General features: G+C 40.0%; 1 protein-coding gene across 1 annotated transcript; it reads right to left on the bottom strand.

The window, feature by feature from the left end:
* Positions 1-2,897: 2,897 nt before the first annotated feature.
* On the bottom strand, positions 2,898-6,360 carry LOC109464535 (neuropeptide FF receptor 2-like). Its single transcript, XM_019761574.1, has 3 exons — positions 6,159-6,360; positions 4,518-4,617; positions 2,898-3,849 (listed from the first exon to the last, which is right to left on the bottom strand). Exons 1-3 carry the CDS (start codon positions 6,352-6,354, stop codon positions 2,898-2,900), a joined length of 1,248 nt encoding a protein of 415 aa, XP_019617133.1. The 5' UTR covers positions 6,355-6,360.
* Positions 6,361-18,789: the final 12,429 nt, after the last annotated feature.

Below are 18,789 nucleotides of genomic sequence, written 5' to 3'. Positions count from 1 at the left end.
TATTCTACACCAGAAGACAGTCTTATCTTATCAATACATGCCATTATAGCATGTCCTCATAAATCATGCAAATGAGGTCCTTATTTGAATAAGTTATGTTTAATTATGTTCACCTTCACATAACTTTCAAATATCCCAAGTATGAAATTCCTCACATTACCAATATGTAATTCTAATATTTTCTCATTAATTATGCAAATTAAGTCTTCATTTGCATAATCGATATCTGCCTGTATTTCTGCCGTTCTGAATTACATACTAGTATGTCACAAGCTTGAATAGTCCTATCATGGAATGCAGCTGATTTATAGAATTTCCTCATTAATTATGCAAATTACATTAATATTTGCATAATTGTAATATCATTATGTCAAGCATCACTTCAGCTACCTGCATGACAAAAATCATGACGATCCATTAATCGGTTCTTGAATTATCCGCCTTTAAACATTTTTAAACTAATGCCCCTGCAGTTCCAGAGCAAGCCGCTAGGGGGCCCAAACTCACGTCACTTGTTCCCCAGCACAAGAGCTACCTACCATTCAAATTTCGTCAGCCTAGCATGTCTAGATCACGAGATATCAAAACCGGAAGTTCAGCTGCAGTACCATAACAAGCCGCTAGGGGGTCCAAAATCTAATCAGTTCCACGTCTCATCAAGACCTACACACCTACCAAATATCAAGACAATCCATCTAGGCGTTCTTGAGTTATCGTGCTCACACACACACACACACACACACAGACACACGAACGCCAACGAAAACATAACCTTCTTGGCGAAGGTAAAGATGTGTATGTGTAGATATTAGATACTCTTTTATTAGATAGCATAAAGTACAATTTCTTTGATTCATCCAAGAGGAAAATGTAAAACTCCCTTATATGAATCGAATAAACGCTGCATTTTACGAGTTCCATAGTTACAAATAATATTACATGTACTTGGAAAAGGTATGGGGACGCGGAACTGTTAATTTTGAAAAGTACGCCATGAAAGAAATGTGGAGATGGCATGGCTACCGGACCACCTGGCGGGATGAAGAAGAAGTGCAACAAGCTAAAGTACTTGACCTGTTGCGTCAATGATCAATAGCCGCTTTGGGAGATAGACACTGTTGTGGTTATGACCTTTGCCAAGAAGGTCATGCTCCCGGTAGCGCTTGTATCTTTACTCTGTGAGTGTACGTAACACGCTACAATGTATCTGGAGAAGGCTTAGACGGGTTGTCGTGATGTTTGTTTAATAGGGAAGTCTTGATGAGACCTCGAAATGACTAGATGTTGGGCCTCCTAGTGGCTTGTTATTGCACTGCAGTAGAACATCCCTTAGAATTTCCGTATATATATATATTTATCACCGGAATAGCCTGTGTCTACAGAAGCTGTTGTAGCTGGAGGTTATTGACCCCTTCCAAGGTGGGTCCGTAGCTTAGCCAGGTTAAACATCAGGGCTTGTTGGGGATTGAACCCAGGATCTATGGATTCTGAGCCAAACACCTAACCATTACGCTACATGGTGCTTGAAACACTGAGATATAACCGCACAAATGAAAGTCCGGGAAGTCGAGTATAAGCAAGAATTACGCTTCATGTCAAGCATTACACTACGAATCCTACTTGTGTCGTTTTTTTGTTGTTGTTGTTTTCAACTAACAGAAGAAGCCACTCTGCAATAGGTACAAATAGCTGGCTTACGTTGCTTTATTCGTGCCTATGACTCCTATAACCGTGAACAATCCCCCAGCCTATCGTGTGTAACACGCGTAAATGTCAAACAGAAACCTGATACATCTGTCCAGAAAAGCGTCCACTCGGTTTATCCAAGTCTGACTGTTAATAAAGCCAGGCATCTCCTGCCTTACCCGCCGTTTGAACAGTCTTAAGGGGATCGTCGCTCAGCCATGGGTGTTTAGGCCATGTTGATTTGATCATATGGATGACATCCACGCGCGCATGACCATAATGTAAATCTTACAAAGTAGCTGCAAAATGAGCAAATATATGCCGTAAATGGTAAAAAAAGATATTGGAAAACGATATTTATGTTGCCGAATATCAAAATCCAAGAAGAAAATGTTCAGGAATGAAAATGGAGAGTCTATTATTCACCATGACAATAAAAATATTAATCTGTGTGTTTAGTCATTTGTTCAACCTTCATGACCACCTAGATTTCATAATGAAGAACTTTTTTGCTAAACTTTTTTATTCGCACGCTCGCATCAGTTTTGGGGTTCCCAGAGCATGTCATCCATATAATCAAATCAATATGGCCTTGGATGAAGGCGCAGTGAGAGGTACATTGTACCAGCTTATGTTGATCTGTAACTCAGAAAACAGTCTCAGCCAAAAAGGAACCACTGTAAACTATAAATCAACCAATCCATCGGTATTAAAGAAACTAAACGTGTACAGAAATAGATATCAAAAGATATGAAACGGAATATGAATGAATGAATGGGAAACGGAATATGAATGAATGAATGATTTATTCAGGTTAAAATCACTCGCAGTCATTTTGCTGAATTGTGGATTTCATTACAATACTTGTCACTTTCTAAAAGACAATGGTAGCATTTACATTCATAATATATAATAAGTCCTTTTTATTAATATTAAACAATTCCATCGCAGCATAATAACAAACTTTCCATTACAAATAAATAGAAATTGTTAAATCCTTAAATACCTAGTTGCACATACATATTTAGTTGTCAAACTAATGGTATCCTGGCTAGAAAACGTTACAGAACAAAGTTGTCATCAAAGAAATACTACATATTCGTCGCGTCTAGAACTAGAGAAAATATTTTGTACAACAGCTCAACAAATTCACGCATATACTGATGACATCGCTTCAAGATGTCTCTACAAAAACAACTAACCAGCATGATCTAAACTGAAGTTACCATCAGAAATGGCACATGAGAAGGCACGGTATAGCGTGCGTTTGAAATAGATTTCATCTTTTTCTTGTGGCTGAGCGGCGAGGCCGATGTGGACAGAGGGGAACTGGTAGTAAAGCCTGGTCCGGGAGGACTTTCTATCACAGCGGTGGTCAGGATGAGGGAAGCCGGGCGAACAGCCCGAGTCAAGCCGCCTGCCTGTGCTGCTGTAGTCCGGTGCAGCATGGCCGGCATGGGCGAACGCTCGTTCGAAATCCTTCGGGTTTTACTGAGATCCGGCGTCTTGACATGCTGGGTTCTTTTTGGTCTCCTTCTCTGCATCCTGACTAAACAACACGAACAGGCCTGGCTCGCCGACCTGTCGTTCAGAAACGCGGCCCGAAAACCGTTCCTAAAGTTTCTGTTCAGCAGAGCGTAGACAAACGGGTTGACACAGGTGTGGAAGAACACCAGCCAGTGGCTGATCGGGAAGGCGTACGTGTAGAAAGGTCTCTTTTCGACGTCGTCCAAGTCCCCGAAGTCTATCACCATGGTCAGGACGTGTAGGGGGAGGTACAACAGGGTAAAGAGTATAACGACAACCGCCATCATCTTGAAAACGCGGATTTTATTCCCCAGCCCCGCTCTGTTTCTGCTCTGCTGGCGGTTTCTTCTGACGCTGGATAAGTACAGCTGTGCGGCCGCTCTGGTGTACAGCGTTGCGATGACCAAGAGGGGGAGGGCAAAGCAGAGCACGAGGAGAGAAGTTGTGTACGCCCGCCTGTTCTCCCATGTCTCCCACCCCTCAGAACAGGTCTGAACTTTGCCGTAGTCTTTATACACCATCATGGGCACGATGGGCGCCATGATACCGATACTTGACGCCCAGATGACTGCAATAACAATGGCACACACTTTGCTGCTGAGCCTCTCATCTGTTGGTGCCATCACGGCCAGGTACCTACATCAGGAGACATCATTATAGTTCAGTGAGATAGATCACACATTTCCTTTCTTATGATTATGTAGAAGCCGAAAAGGACGTAGTGTCGGTACTTTTTTGTACTTACCATACTAACCTACTCGATCACACATGTACATTAGATTTCGCTGAAGCAGATCAGCTTCTAGCAAACCTGTTTGCAGATCTCGTAAATTGACAGCGTTTTCCTGACATAAACACCCCGGGCAGTTTTTTTTCTAGATTAAACATGACTAAGTTCAAGACTGCAGTAAACAGATTCTTGTTGAATTCCTCCTAGAGATTTTCTACTTTTTGACAATAATGTACCATGTAATTATGTATTATGTATAATGTATTTGATAAGGGTATGTATGTGTAATCAAGCGAGGGGAATTGATGTGACATATTGAACCGAAACGATGTTAAGATCAGGTTCATTCTGCACTGATTAGAAAAAAAAAAAAGCAAATTTGCTGATAGCTGCCGGGTTCTGACTCTAGTGCTTGCCAAAGTATGGACGCTGCCAGCCTGGTTACCATATTCAACGGCAAATATTCTTGGTTACCATATTTTTGAGCAAAAACAATATGTTTTCCTTCGGTAAACATAAAAAAAAACATTGCTGAATATATGGTCCAGTGTTCAATCCATCATGTTGTACTGACCTGTCTACTGCGATGGCGACTAGAGTGAAGACAGACGCACACATGGCCACGCCCTGCGCCATGGGCTGCACTTTACACATCACCTCACCGAACATCCAGCCTGGGGAGAAGTGACATCAAGTTACTTTAGTAGAAAGTAACACCAACATGAAACGGAGAGAGAATGCACAAAAAGAAAGAGAGTTCCACGACTTCATACCTTCGACGAAATTATACATTTTTCTTATTGATTATGATAATAAGATCCTCATTTCATTTCCATCCAAAATTTGTGACCCTAGCATGTCTAGATCAAGAGATATCAAAACCGGAATTTCTGCTGCAGTACCTAGAAAAGCCGCCAGGGGGCCCAAAATTTAATCATTTCTAGGTCTCATAAAGACCTACCTACCTACCAAATTTTATAACAATCCATTTAAAGCTTCTTGAGTTATCGTGCACATACATACATATACACACACCACCCACCCACTCACACACACACACATTCACTCACACACACACACACACACACACACACACACACACACAAACACACTCACACACACAGACGCAACTGAAAACATAACCTTCTTGGCGAAGGTAACTAGTGGATACTTAAATGAACAGCTGTTAAACATTGTGTAAGAAGAATATGAAAGAAGCATTTTAAGAAGTCTGTTTAAAGCAAATAGTTAAGAATAGCCGCAAAGGTCACAAGTATTTCTGGCAAAGACCCAACCTAGAAGGCTACACAAAGAAAATACCTCCGGCCCTGTAGAAATCATAACATGTTATTAGTTTTCATAACACGTCATGACGAAAACATCAAAAGATGCCATCGTGACCGAAGTCATCATTAAACATACAATTTGCTGGAAGCTGTTTTCAAGTTATTAGATTATTTTTTGACATCTCCGATGGAATTGAAAATGAGCGTTAGACGAAAGAGATGCTTGACAACATCATATCCTGTGCACACGCAGTACTTAATATGGGCGGGGTCGTGTGGCGCAGCGGCAGCGTTCTCGACTCGGAACCAGAGGCCCCGGGTTCGAGTCCTGACATGCCACCGATCTTGTGCCCTTGGGAAAGGCACTTTACACGACTTTCCTCACTTCGCTCAGGTGTAAATGAGTATTGTATTATCCCCTGTGTTGGTGTCGGCATTAATATAAGTTGAAAAAACTTGAGTGTGTCGTCACCACGTCTTGTGATTACATGTTTCGGAATAATATAGAAAATGTCCTCCATAGCCTCTTATGGAAATATGACAGCTGCAGCTCCTGTCTTATCTTTTGCGATAATTAGATATATCAATTAGAAATGTAATTATTTTGCAAGTACTCGTAGCATCACGATCATCACATACTAATTCACAAATGAATATCTTAACCACCTACGCCTGTCAAATGTAATATCTGAGCAATGTTTTTCATCGTTTGTTGCACAATCACAATCACAATCATTTAATAATAAGGGTAATTTATCTTTTAATCTTGTAGTATTGGGGAGGGCCAAAGATAAACCACCGGGTTTCCGGCGGCCCTCCCATGCATGTCTATTTATCTTTCAATTGTTTCATTTCAGCTTATTTGTAAGGGCAAAATAATAAATAAACAATTTTTTTGATAGATCAATGTGTACATCCTATGTGCTTACCACCCTTCAGGTTGTCCAGCATGGTAAACGGCATGCAGAATCCGCCCATGAACAAGTCACTCACAGCCAGGTTCACGATGAAATAGTTGGTGACATTCTTCATGTTTCTGTTCTTGGCCACCACTACGCAGACCAGGACGTTTCCGACCATGCAGAGGACGAAGATGATGATGTTACAGATAATGAGGACGCACATCACAGCCAGGGGATGTTTCCACGCCGCCAGGTCTTCCTCCATGTTCGTCAAATTAGACGTGTTGCTGAAATTCATTCTGAACAAAAAAATTGGAGCCGAATAGGCTACTTTATATAAGGCCGTAATTTTTTTAATGATTTGTTTTCCTAGCTGATGCTTGAATAAGAATTGGTCCGTTGGCTGAACCTGAAAAGATACAAATTCAGTATAAGGCCACAGCATGTGATTTGTATGGATGACATCCTCCGCAGACTCCAAATCTAATGCGATAGGGCGAAAAAAAATCAAGGCGGGCCAAACAAAAAATTCCTACACCTTCAAATTTTGACATAATAAACCTTGTTAAACAAGAAGTGATACCTGTATTGTGCTAAGTTTACTGTCAACTATTACAACATTTCTTGTATAACAAAAGTTTTCAATCCTTGTACAGATGGTTTTGATTCAGTGGGAACATCACATATAAAAGGAATGAAATACATCACTGCAAGTAAACAACAAGGATCAGAGTCTTGTCTTGTCTCCTCTCTTCATATTCATCTGCCATCCACGTTCCGGCATGGCAACAGACATCTTTGCCCATTTTCGTTTCGGCATGTTGACCACTGTCAGAGGGAAACAATTTTTTGTCCCAAATCAGGCGAAAATTAATGTGCGCGCTGATGACATCCTTAAAATTACTTGCTCTGGCCTAATGTAAGTTAAAGGCAGACTCAATAGAAGAAGTAATTATTCTGACGACATAATAAGGCTTCAGTTGATCAATCGAGACGACTTTAATAGAAAAGAAACCATATCGTCAAAAGCATACGGCATTATGGAAAACATGTACATGTCTATGCTAATTACGGTAGATTCAAGAGAAAACGATACACAATTCTAATATGGATTATACTTTCCATTATTTAATTGCAAATACATCGTAATCATTCCACTACAGTCCTCACGTCATACTACAATTATGAAGCACACAAATATTATCTAATCCTTTAATTCTCTTCCGTCATAAACATTCTGCACAAAAATAATTATATAAATTGAGGGAAATGTAATTAGTTCGCAGATGCTCATAGCATCACCATCATTCCTCGTTTATTACAAAATCACAGCTGTCCTAGGAAACTAATATGGATATTAGTAATTTGAACTTTCCTGAATGTACGTCAGATAATAGATATTTTTACAGACGGACTCAGATGGAATTCTCAATGGAATTCTAAACTTTTATTCATTTCGTCGGTGAAGGTTAGACATCGATGTGTTTACAGACACACTCAATAGAAGTCTATACTTTTATTCAATTCGTCGGTGAAGATTAGACATCAAAGTATCTACAAACACATTCAATGGAATTCTAAACTTTTATTCAATTAGTCGGTGAAGGTTAGACATCGATGTGTTTACAGACACACTCAATAGAAATCTATTCCTTTATTTAATTCGTCGGTGAAGGTTAGACATCCAGGTAATACATGTAAGATACGCCAAAACAGTTACTCAAGCAACAGGATATGACTTTGGAAACGTATTTTATTCAATTCCTTTTTTGTGAGATTTTGTCTTTTCTAAGATTGTGGAGCACAGCCTTTAAAGATCTAGCATGTATAGCTATGGACAGAATGTCTACAAAATCTTCAAGAAGCAGACAGGATCCATACAATCATTTCAAAGTAAAGGTGCAACGTTACTGCCCGGAATCTAGCTAATACGGGTTCTATGCACATTGAATCCTAATGTGTACTGATCTACATGAAACTCCCACAGGGTAATCTACTGTCCATAATAAGGCCGTGTTGATTCGATTATATGGATGACATCCGCGCGCGCAAAAAAAAAGAGAAATTTTCGACCATATATACTGTAAATCGTACAAAATGAGCGAATATATGTCGTATGTTGAAAAAAAAAAAGGATTGGAAAACGATACTAATTTGTCATATAATACCGAAATCAGTTCAAGAGAAGAAGAAAAATGTGAAGAAATGAAAATGAAGAGTCTAGTATTATTCGCCATGCCATACTCCTGTGTGTTTAGTCTTTTGTTCAACCTTTATGATCATGTAGATTTCAGTAACTAATATTTTTTATTCGCACGCTCGCATCTGTTTTGGGGTTCCCAGAGGATGCCATCCATATAATCAAACCAACATGGCCTAACTGGCACATGTGCATGTAGTACCTGCCTTGGGATAAAAAAGTTTTTTTAAGAAGTAGATGAAAGGTTGCGGATGTCGGATCTGAAGGTTTTAACCACGTTTATATACTCGTATATCCATTAGCGAGCTTCGTTCCTGTAGGTACTGACAGGATGTGCAGTAGACTGAACATTGTGCCTGGGTTTTTGTCAATGTCGAGCGAGTAAACAGGATGTACATGTACGTATAAGCCGCGTGTACTTGACTGAGTAGGAATGTCTTTTTAGCTAAGGCCACACCAAGTAAATTTTATGGATGGCCTGTTCCTAGAAAAAAAAAAAAATGAAATTCCGCTTCCTGTAACTATGACCAAAGAGTCACGACAGTGCCACAAATCGTTAGATTGACGTGAAACCCGTAATGCGAAATGGGTAAAGAGTACATGATTGTTTCTGCAGGCCTGCAAAAATGTGAAAGAAACAGGACAGGACGACAACTGCTGTTCCACCTGATTTATTGCTGTTTTGATAATGAACTAGAGTTCGATGATCTCATACCTCCATGACATGTGTATTGTTTTCATAAATCTTACGCATGGTGATGACCACCTGTAATTGGCTTACATTTTTCACCGCATATATTCAAATCATATGAGGCCATTTGCATATATTGTATCAATTGATCATACTCTCCACCAAATGACAGGGTTATCTTAAGAAATAAGGCTATTCTAGCGTTTCCTCATAAATTATGCAAATGAGGTCCTGATTGACATAAATTATGTTTAGTGATGTTCACCTTCACTGAACTTCCAATTATGGCAAGTATTAAATTCCCAGCAGTTACCACCATAAAATTGTACCAATTTGCCATTTATTATGCAAATTAGGTCTTCCTTTACATAATCGATATCTGCCAATGATCTTGTCGTTCTCACTAACATATGTCTATAGAGTTTTATAGCCCTAATATGAAATAAAGCTTGATTTATAGAATTTCCTCATTAATTATGCAAATTAGATCCTGATTTGCATAATTATATTTTGATTATGTCAAGCATCACTTAAGCTACCTACATACCAAAAATCATGATGATCCATCAAACGGTTGTTCAGTTATCCTCTCTCGAAGATTTTCAAAGAAACCACCCTGCAGTTCCAGAACAAGCCGCTAGGGGGACCAAACTCACGTGACTTCTTCCCGAGGACAAGAGCTACCTTCCATCCAAATTTCATGACCCTAGCATGTCCAGATCGCGAGATATCAAAACCGGAAGTTGCGCTGCAGTACCAAGGGAAGCCACTAGAGGGCCCAAAATCTAATCATTTCCAGTTTTCGTCACACCCTACCAACACACCAAGTATGAAACCAATCCATCCAGGCGTTCTTGAGTTATCTTGTTGACCAACAGACGGACGGACAGACGGACAGACGGACAGACGGACGGACAGATAAACGCAACTGAAAATATAACCTCCATGACACATTTCATGGAGGTAATAAAAGACTTCTTGCATGTTAATCTGTGTCACCTCATTCAATTTGTGTCCTAACATTTGTCGTCTCTTAGTATATTTCTAATCTAGGCATCTTGTTTTTTAAGGGCCCTTCTTGTTTTTTTCGCCCTCTCGCATTAGATATAGGGTCTCCAAAGGACGTCATCCATAAAATTTACTTGGTGAAGCCTAACAAGATGAAACGTGGGCACCATATCTAATGAAAATTGATTCGATGATAACTGTACAACCTACTGTATGATTAGCATATGCATGGGTGTATCACGGTGTGTGGGATATACGTATGGAATATATGTGGTAGTGATTTACAGTTTCGCGGTGCGCGCTATGACCAGCGCACTGAATTGCACTGGAAATACATTATGGACAAATAGTTACAGATATCTAAAAAAATTATTGGGATAAAAGTTTGTTAAATACATTACTTCGGTAAATACAATAAAAATACATATTTTGAATATAGATCTCTCTACTGAGTTGTCATATCGTACAATAGCTTATTCAATGCATCAAGATTAGAATGATATAGAACTAGAATTCCGAGATCTCATACCTCCATGAAATATGATCTTGATATGTAAATGTAAATTTCTTCTTTAATTGTGCAAATGACCTCTGCATTAACATGATATATGCATCGTGATGTATGTTAACTTTTGATTAACTTACAGATGTCCCAAGTATGACATTCTCATCATTCACCATTACGAAATCATAGAATTTTCGCATTAATTATGCAAATTAGGTCATCATTTGCATAATTAGTATGTGTTGAAGGTCCGCCTGCCATAGGTTACATACATTACATGTATGTAAGTAGTATAATGTAAAACACTGCAATTATAGAATTTCCTCATTAATTATGCAAATAAAGTCCTCATTTGCATAATTTGCATTTAATTATGTACATCTCTCTCTCAGCTACCTACACACCAAAAATAATGAAAATATGTTGTTCCTGTCTGGACTTATTGGCTTTTAAACATTTCGCCAGAAAGTGCCCTGCAGTTCCAGAACATATGACTTCTTCCCAAGCACGAGAGCTACCTTCCATCAAAATTTCATGACCCTAGCATTTCCAGATCGCGAGATATCAAAACCGGAAGTTGCGCTGCAGTACCAAGGGAAGCCACTAGGGGGACAAAAATCTCATCATTTCCAGTTTTCGTCACACCCTACCAACACACCAAGTATGAAACCAATCCATCCAGGCGTTCTTGAGTTATCTTGTTGACCAACAGACAGACGGACAGACGGACAGACGGACAGATAAACGCAACTGAAAATATAACCTCCATGACACATTTCATGGAGGTAGTTATATACTATTTGCCAGCTGTCATTGTTTGTAGATCTCTACCCTACCACACGCCTACGCACGTTACCGTTTCGGTGCTAACAGTTTGCCATGACTGAAATATGACAATATTTCTGTTAAACACGTATTGTCTACGGTTGATCGTGGACTCTTGACTGACTATCATAGCCCTGATTTAGAAAACATTTCGCACAGAGAAAAAAATTAGCAGACACGGATAAGATAAGAAAAATGAGGTACGCAAACTTAGAATACATCTGTTCGGTATATTTTCAGTACAGACGGCCTAACCGTAGAAATATGCATATGCATTCAAACCTAGTTTCAACAGGTTTGTGGATCACTGTGAATTGCATACACACGACCAATAGCCAGCCAGTATTGTCCGTTTTAAAATTTTAAATGGACACAAGCGATAGCCACTCAGTATTGTCCTGAGTAAGGTACAAGAAGGACTACCAAAACGGGTAATTGTAAATAATCGTCTGTGCGATATGAAATTAGTAACCAGAATAAAGACAAACTACTAACGCAGCTACAGCGCTTTCACGTGCTAAATTGACAGAAAATGATTATAATTAAGCAGGAAAAATATATTCAAAGTAGTTCAAAGCATTCCTTACCTTAATTGGCTGTATCTAGCTACGGTTCCATCGATCACCAAATGCAAGAGACAGACAAATGTTTGCCCGTACTAGAGATCTATCGGGGTTTGAACCGGCTGTGCAGGCGTTACACGGCCGCTTTGACAGCCACTTTGACGGCACTGCTTACGAGCTAGCGTGTTATAGCTATAAGTAGATGCTTATACGCATGGGCCTAGTGATAGGGTCATTTGCATAATTCCTCATGATGTTGTTGTAATACGACACCAAATCGAAAGCTTCACTACTTTTCCCAGCAAATTCGTTTTCCAGGGGCATCTGATTCGATACATTTGTAATCTCAGAACATCTTTTTTTAGAATTAGGCTAATGAATGAATTAGTTATCTCAGAATAAGGTAACTTCTTTCCAGAGGATCGCTTTCATGTCTTAAATCACAGAAGCCAGGAAATTAAGGTGACCAACATACTTAACGGAAACAGGGGAAAACACCTTAAAATCGACGGTGCAACAATGTGGTTCGTTCAACAAGCAGGGAAAAGGTCGAGATATTCATACCAGCGTTTATATTTTACGAAGCCTATATGGTACACTATAAACTTCAATTTAATGACAAATGAAGAAGTAGTGCCTGCTTATACAGTTAACATGCTAAAGTGGTTTCCAACCTCACACACATACGCACTGACAGACACATCACATGTAAACCATGTATTTGATAACTTCGGGTTGAATTTTCTTCATCTTGAGCTGCTCCTTAACGATTCTAACGCTGCGTTTAATGAGTTCTCCTGGGAATTAGTTAAAGAAATACCTTCATCAGAGCAGCTACAGCTGACGCAAAATGGCTGCCAGCGTTCCCATTGTTACACCAGCCCCCGCTTGTGGGCGAGATATGATCAACTCACGCTCCACAGCACATGTTTTATTCCCATAGCGACCTTAATGAAAAATGATAAGTCACTTATATCAGGCCAATCGCTTTTTATAAGTTTAAGATAAGTTTCTTCAAACCAAGACGCTTTCAATGTTCAGTTTCTTTCGCTATGTCTGTGCGACATTCACGTGGTTGACGTTAAATCATACTACTTCAGAATTCAAATGCAGAGAAAGGCCTCAAACTACAAGACGAAATAAAATAGAAACAGTTGCGTGTGTGGGAAGAGTTCTCGAAAGTTAAAGGCTCTCATGTCTTTCAGCCAAGCACCCTACGCTTCCCAATAAGTGTACTTTGATCTCTTACATGGATGGGCTTGACGTCTGAACACCCCCACCCCCACACGTGTGTCCCTAACGTCCCTAACCTAAAGGATGAACGCAACCCCTCACAACTATCCCCGAGCAGGGTTCGAACCTCCACCCTCTTACAATTACAATTTTCGATATAAGTCCGATATAAAATAATGAAGACGTGAAAATATAAGGGTGTTGAAACGGTGTGAGTTGTACAGACCGGCGATCTGAGCCGGTTACGCACTTACGATGTGACTTCAGTACACGCGTGCGGATGGTGAGTAATTGTGCACAGCGGGCAATCACTCAATTAACGATCTAAGCAAGGAAGTGATCTCTATCCAGTTTTAGCTCACTGAAGAACTAATTTCCCACTAGTCGTGACAGAGAAGACAGACCCTATGTACAGTATTTACAGGTTTATTGTACCGGGGAAATTCCCCTAGCTCTTTTCGACAAGTACAATGAACAGAGGACCACGGCTTAACGTCCCGTCCGTAGGACTGCGACCCTTTCCAGTAGCGTGCATGTCGGGTGAGCGACAACAGCCGGGATTCAAACTCCCAACCTCTTGGTGCAGAGGCAGGGTATAACTAACCACTGGACTACGCACGATACAGATTGTAGCAGTATCTTAGTAGCTCATCGATCTCAAGTAAAGTTTTCTCAAGTATAACAAGCATTTCGAGCAAGAGAAAGAGGGAGAGCCAGAGAGGGAGAGATAGAGATAGGGAGACAGGACCACAAAACGAAAAAGAGGGAGAGAGCTGTGATCATGAGCTGTTGCTTGCCTACAAAGACTGTCAAGCCCGACAAAAGACATCGCCCTGACGATAGATCAACACGACGCTATAATTAGTCCGGATGACCTTTTCACAGGCACTAATAGCACCCTGGTATCCTTGGTGAAATCCAGACAAGGTTATCGTAGATTAGAGCTGCCCTTTCGAGAAATAACGTCTAACAAGAAGACTTGAAAGGCCTGATGTGTGCGTTTTACAAAACAATTTCCCAGGATAGCTCTACGTTGGTAAAACAGAGTTTCAAGATCACATACCTCCGCCATGCTTAGATTTCTGTAATAATCTCTTAATTGAATGATTTGTAACCGTAAATAATTTCATCAGGTTGGTGAATGATTCAATAGCAGGGCTATTTATTCACAGCCACTTGTTTAACAAGAGCTGACATTTTGGTAACGGTCTGTCATCTTCATCGGGGCAATTATGACTGGTTCACTGTGCACTGAAGCTAGATGTTACTGGTTTATTGAGTATTGAAGCTTAATGTTACTGCTGACAAGCGATCCCAAACGTAAATTAATTGTGACATATACATATATAATTACAACATAGTGAGATATGCAGTTCGAAATGTAAAACATTGTTATACACAATATACATATTGTTGACCATACTAAGCTAATGCGGTCATATACATATTGTTGAAATACCAATGATAACCAAACATGAATGAGTCTTTATATAGAGTTGATATTGTTAGATACAGCTGGAATAAAGACGTTTTGTCGTCTCAATTCTTGTTTATAACCTCAAAAGCTGAAAATGTAGGAATCTTGTTTTTTTGGACCCGCCTTGTTTTTTCTTCGCCCTATTGCATTAGATTGGGAGTCTGAGGAGGATGTCATCCATGAAATTTACTTGCTGTGGCCTAACAATGGCACAGAAGCTATATTAACGCCTGTGGATGCTACATCTGTCATGTTCTATTCACTAGTCCACCAGAAAACCGACAGCAGATTTTCTAAAGATGATATAGGGAATCCCCGAGTTTTTATGACACCCAAAATTTATGACAAGATTAAGTTTACAAAAATGACAAAACCTACTACATTAATAAAACAGTTCTTTTTGGCACAGCAACACAAATTTACCTGCCAAAGTGTCGCTACTTCATCGGGGGAATAATACCGAAACTTTGGCAGGTAAATCGTTCTGGCTGTGCTATAAAAAACCGTATTATCCATGCTGCTATGCCACGTACGAGTATTATCCATACGCATATCCCGATTATAGGATGAAAAACAACTATAGTTTCTAACGCAGCCGAAAGGAACCGGCATTTGATCGTATGTTTTGATGTACGCACACAACAAAACTATATTTATCATTTCTTTCTCCTGTAGCTTAGTCAGCAAATTAGCATATGCAAAATCGAAGTACTAGAAAAAGGCAAAGATCCTCCTTAGCTCTAAGTACTATTCTTGATACCTCCCCAAAATTTATCAGCCTTGCTCTGTTGCTACCTTAAGCCTGACGGATTATCAAGTTTTACATGTACAATGGTTTAACACTGCAGACGACAATGGCCCCAGAGAGAGAGAAAAAGTAAAATCTGTTAATGTAAAGGCGTTCGAAATGAGCGACAAGACGGATAGAAAGTACGTAGTAGAAACACACACCTGTTCCAGCGCAATCCCTTGAAAATATTTCCTTGTCCAGTTCAGAACGGTCATGATGTATCTACATTACAGAGATATTTGCAAAATCTAAGAGCTTCTTAAGACGATTGTGATGATAAATTATTACCAGTGCAGAAAGACGAAATACGAGCTTGACTCACCTTTCAGTAACCTTGCTTCTGGGACGATCTGTGAACTCCGCTCACAAGTACACACCAGGCATGCTCAGTCTCCCTTACACCTCATGCAGCAAGATGTTCAGCGTTGAAAATTGAACAAAAAATCATTTTCCGTCACAACGTACAAATCAAGAAGAAAAGGCGTCCAAAAACGTGAATTTCTAGAATATGTTACTCATATCGTTAATTTGAGCGATGGATGTGGAATGAGTGTTGGCAGTCTCCAGCTGGTACTTCACCAGAAAGTGCGTTGGAAAGGACAGGACGTCATCCGTCAGCTTCACAATGACGATTGGAAAGACGTAAATGAACACGAGAGGATGGCCATTGAGTAACTTACCGATGACGTCCAGCTACTGTGTTCAATTCCAGACGGGTCCCCTAATGATCCATGCCTGCCACCTGGTCCCTCGTGTCTGGAGGTGACGATTCAAAACGTTCCAGACACCCTAGAGTACATGTCCATTAACCCAATCTGGATCGCGACAAGTGAGGGTGTTATTTTCAATGTCAGATCTGGTAAAGGCCCATGTCACACACACATAGCCGAGCACTGCCGATCTCCCTACAACAAAATGGTTGGGAGTAGGACGGGAGCGAAGTCGGCTGGCGTTCGGCGAGGTCGGCTACAGTTTGGAAGCGACAGTTGAATGTTTCAGATGTTACAGATACCATTGACTTAGGACATTCCTATTATGCCAATCTGGATCTATTGGGTGGGTGAGGGTGTTATTTTCAATGTCGAATCTGGTCACGGTGGATCTACATGGTTTAAAGACAAAGAGGTCATCAAAAAACACCGAATGATCAAATAATCATAAAACGTTTATTATCACATATGATAAGGTTCAGAGTCAGATGCAAAGTAACTGGCCGTCTTTTGCTTGAAATATGCTGGATGTACGCCAAAAAACAGTTACTCAAGCAACTGGATATGATTTTGGAAACGGCCAGACGTTTTAGGTGGCATACACTACCTTTCGTCAGTGACATAAGAGACTGCAGAAAGGTAGTGGATACTACGAGTACCTGAAACATCTGTCCGTTTCCAAAATCATATCCTGTTGCCTGAGTAACTGTTTTTGCCGTATCTTAATACCTGGATGTCTAACCTTCACCGACGTAACGTTAACGTTGGATATAACCGAAAGGATGTTATATATGTACTGTTCATGTGTAACAATTTTGAACTTAGCTGATTCCCTTCGAATTCAGCCTATACAAATCCTTGCTGCCGTCAGGCCAAAGGTTGGTTTTATGTATGTTATTACCGCAACATATGGATTCATTAAACGGTGGGAATTGGAGTAATAATGGGTGTAATGTGGTCTTCATGCTGAAATTACTACCGCTGCAGTAATGTGGACCACGGATAGATCAAAGTGCGGCCTGGGCGGAAATCTCGTCAGGTAATTCCGGCAAAATAGAAACTAAATTGAAAGAGGTCAATTCGCTTAAAGGCCTCTGCCGCTGGGGTGGCCGTGTGTGTAACCTGTCACAACTTTCTCAAATCGTCACTGAGAAATTTATCTTTTGCTTTCAGCTAAAAGTTGAAAACCGCCCACGTTGATATCATTTGGTGCTTATGTAGGACGGTGCCAGTGTCCATTTCCATAGACCTCGGGCCACACGGCTAGCGATGTACGTGCAAGCACTACAGGTACATGCAAGTCCACTGATAGTGGCATGTGTTCAACTTACATTCTTTTGTTTGTTTGTTTGTTTATTGTTTATTTATGTATTCACACATGATAAAAACAGAAAGAATAAATAGAAAATTACATACGAGAAAAATAATGCGCAGGAGGGGGTAGGAAGCCTTCAGGGCTTCGGGTCAGGGCCCTCCTCTTTCCTAATTTAATTAACAAATGATAGTCATGAAAGTAATATGATAATTGAAAAAGGATTAAAAAGAAAGATATAACTAAGAAAACTAATACAAATAAAAATGAATATCATGAGGCTAATATAGTAATTGAATTAATGGTTTCCATTCTTTTCTCTGTCTCATGAGTGCTAAGCGGTATGTATCGTTCTGAACTCTTTAGTACCTCCAGTTCCCGAGTGCAGAGCGCGCTCTCTACTTACTAGGCTGCACCATCATTTATTCAGAATAAATCACAGAATTTCAACTGTTAACGCAGCAGCGCCACCTGGCGAAAATAGGACAACTCAGCTAGCAGACAAACAATGAAGGTATACTAGTAGTATGAATACTCACCACAACACTCTCAGTAGAGCTACAGCATCTCAATGACAGTTCTCTAAGTTCCTTACTGCTACGAGGGTCCACATCACTTCACATTTACAAAAGTGTAATGTCTTTGATGTAGTTCAAAACTTCATTTACTGTACGGGTAGATTCCAACATGTCTTGTTTATACTCATTTTCGTTTACCCACTTTGTAATTGTGCATGTATTTTGTCAATGTGTTTTACTTTCGCTTTATGTTTTTGAACAGCAGGTGTCATATATCTGTGCTTTTTGCCTCATACTCAATAAATATATGTGAATAAAAGATTACTCTCAGTACGCAACGTGCAGGACATTACAAGCTGCAGTTCTTTCAGCAAACGACAAGTGTCTCTTCTCGTGTGTAGGCGCCAGGGAAGATTGGAATTTTGGTCACGTCGTCTACTGAAACAAGACAGCCTGCCTCCTGAAATAACGTTGATGAATCATTTATCGTTTATCCCAGCAAGGAGGCTGAATTTGACAGTACTGTACGTTTAATTATTTTATATAACCTTCGTCATCATAAGTAGAAACATTTTTCTAGCCTCATCTGAACACAATGTAATTCCTTTTATTCCAACATGTCATAATTAGACATTGGTGACGACACACTCAAGTTTTTCAACTTATTTTATGCCGCAGAGGACAAATACAGGACAGGACAATACATTTTCAATTGACACTAGGTAAGTGAGTAAAGTCGTGTAAATTGCCTTTCCCAATTAAGCAAGGGCACGGTGAAATTCTCGGCGACATGTCAGGACTTGAACTCGGGACCTCTTGGTTCCAA

This window comes from Branchiostoma belcheri, unplaced genomic scaffold (assembly GCF_001625305.1).
Source record: "Branchiostoma belcheri isolate BF01 breed outbred unplaced genomic scaffold, Haploidv18h27 scaffold1, whole genome shotgun sequence".
Classification (NCBI taxonomy): domain Eukaryota; kingdom Metazoa; phylum Chordata; class Leptocardii; order Amphioxiformes; family Branchiostomatidae; genus Branchiostoma; species Branchiostoma belcheri.
The sequence above is the reverse complement of the archived record's forward strand: the minus strand, read 5'-3'. Positions and strand labels throughout refer to the sequence as shown.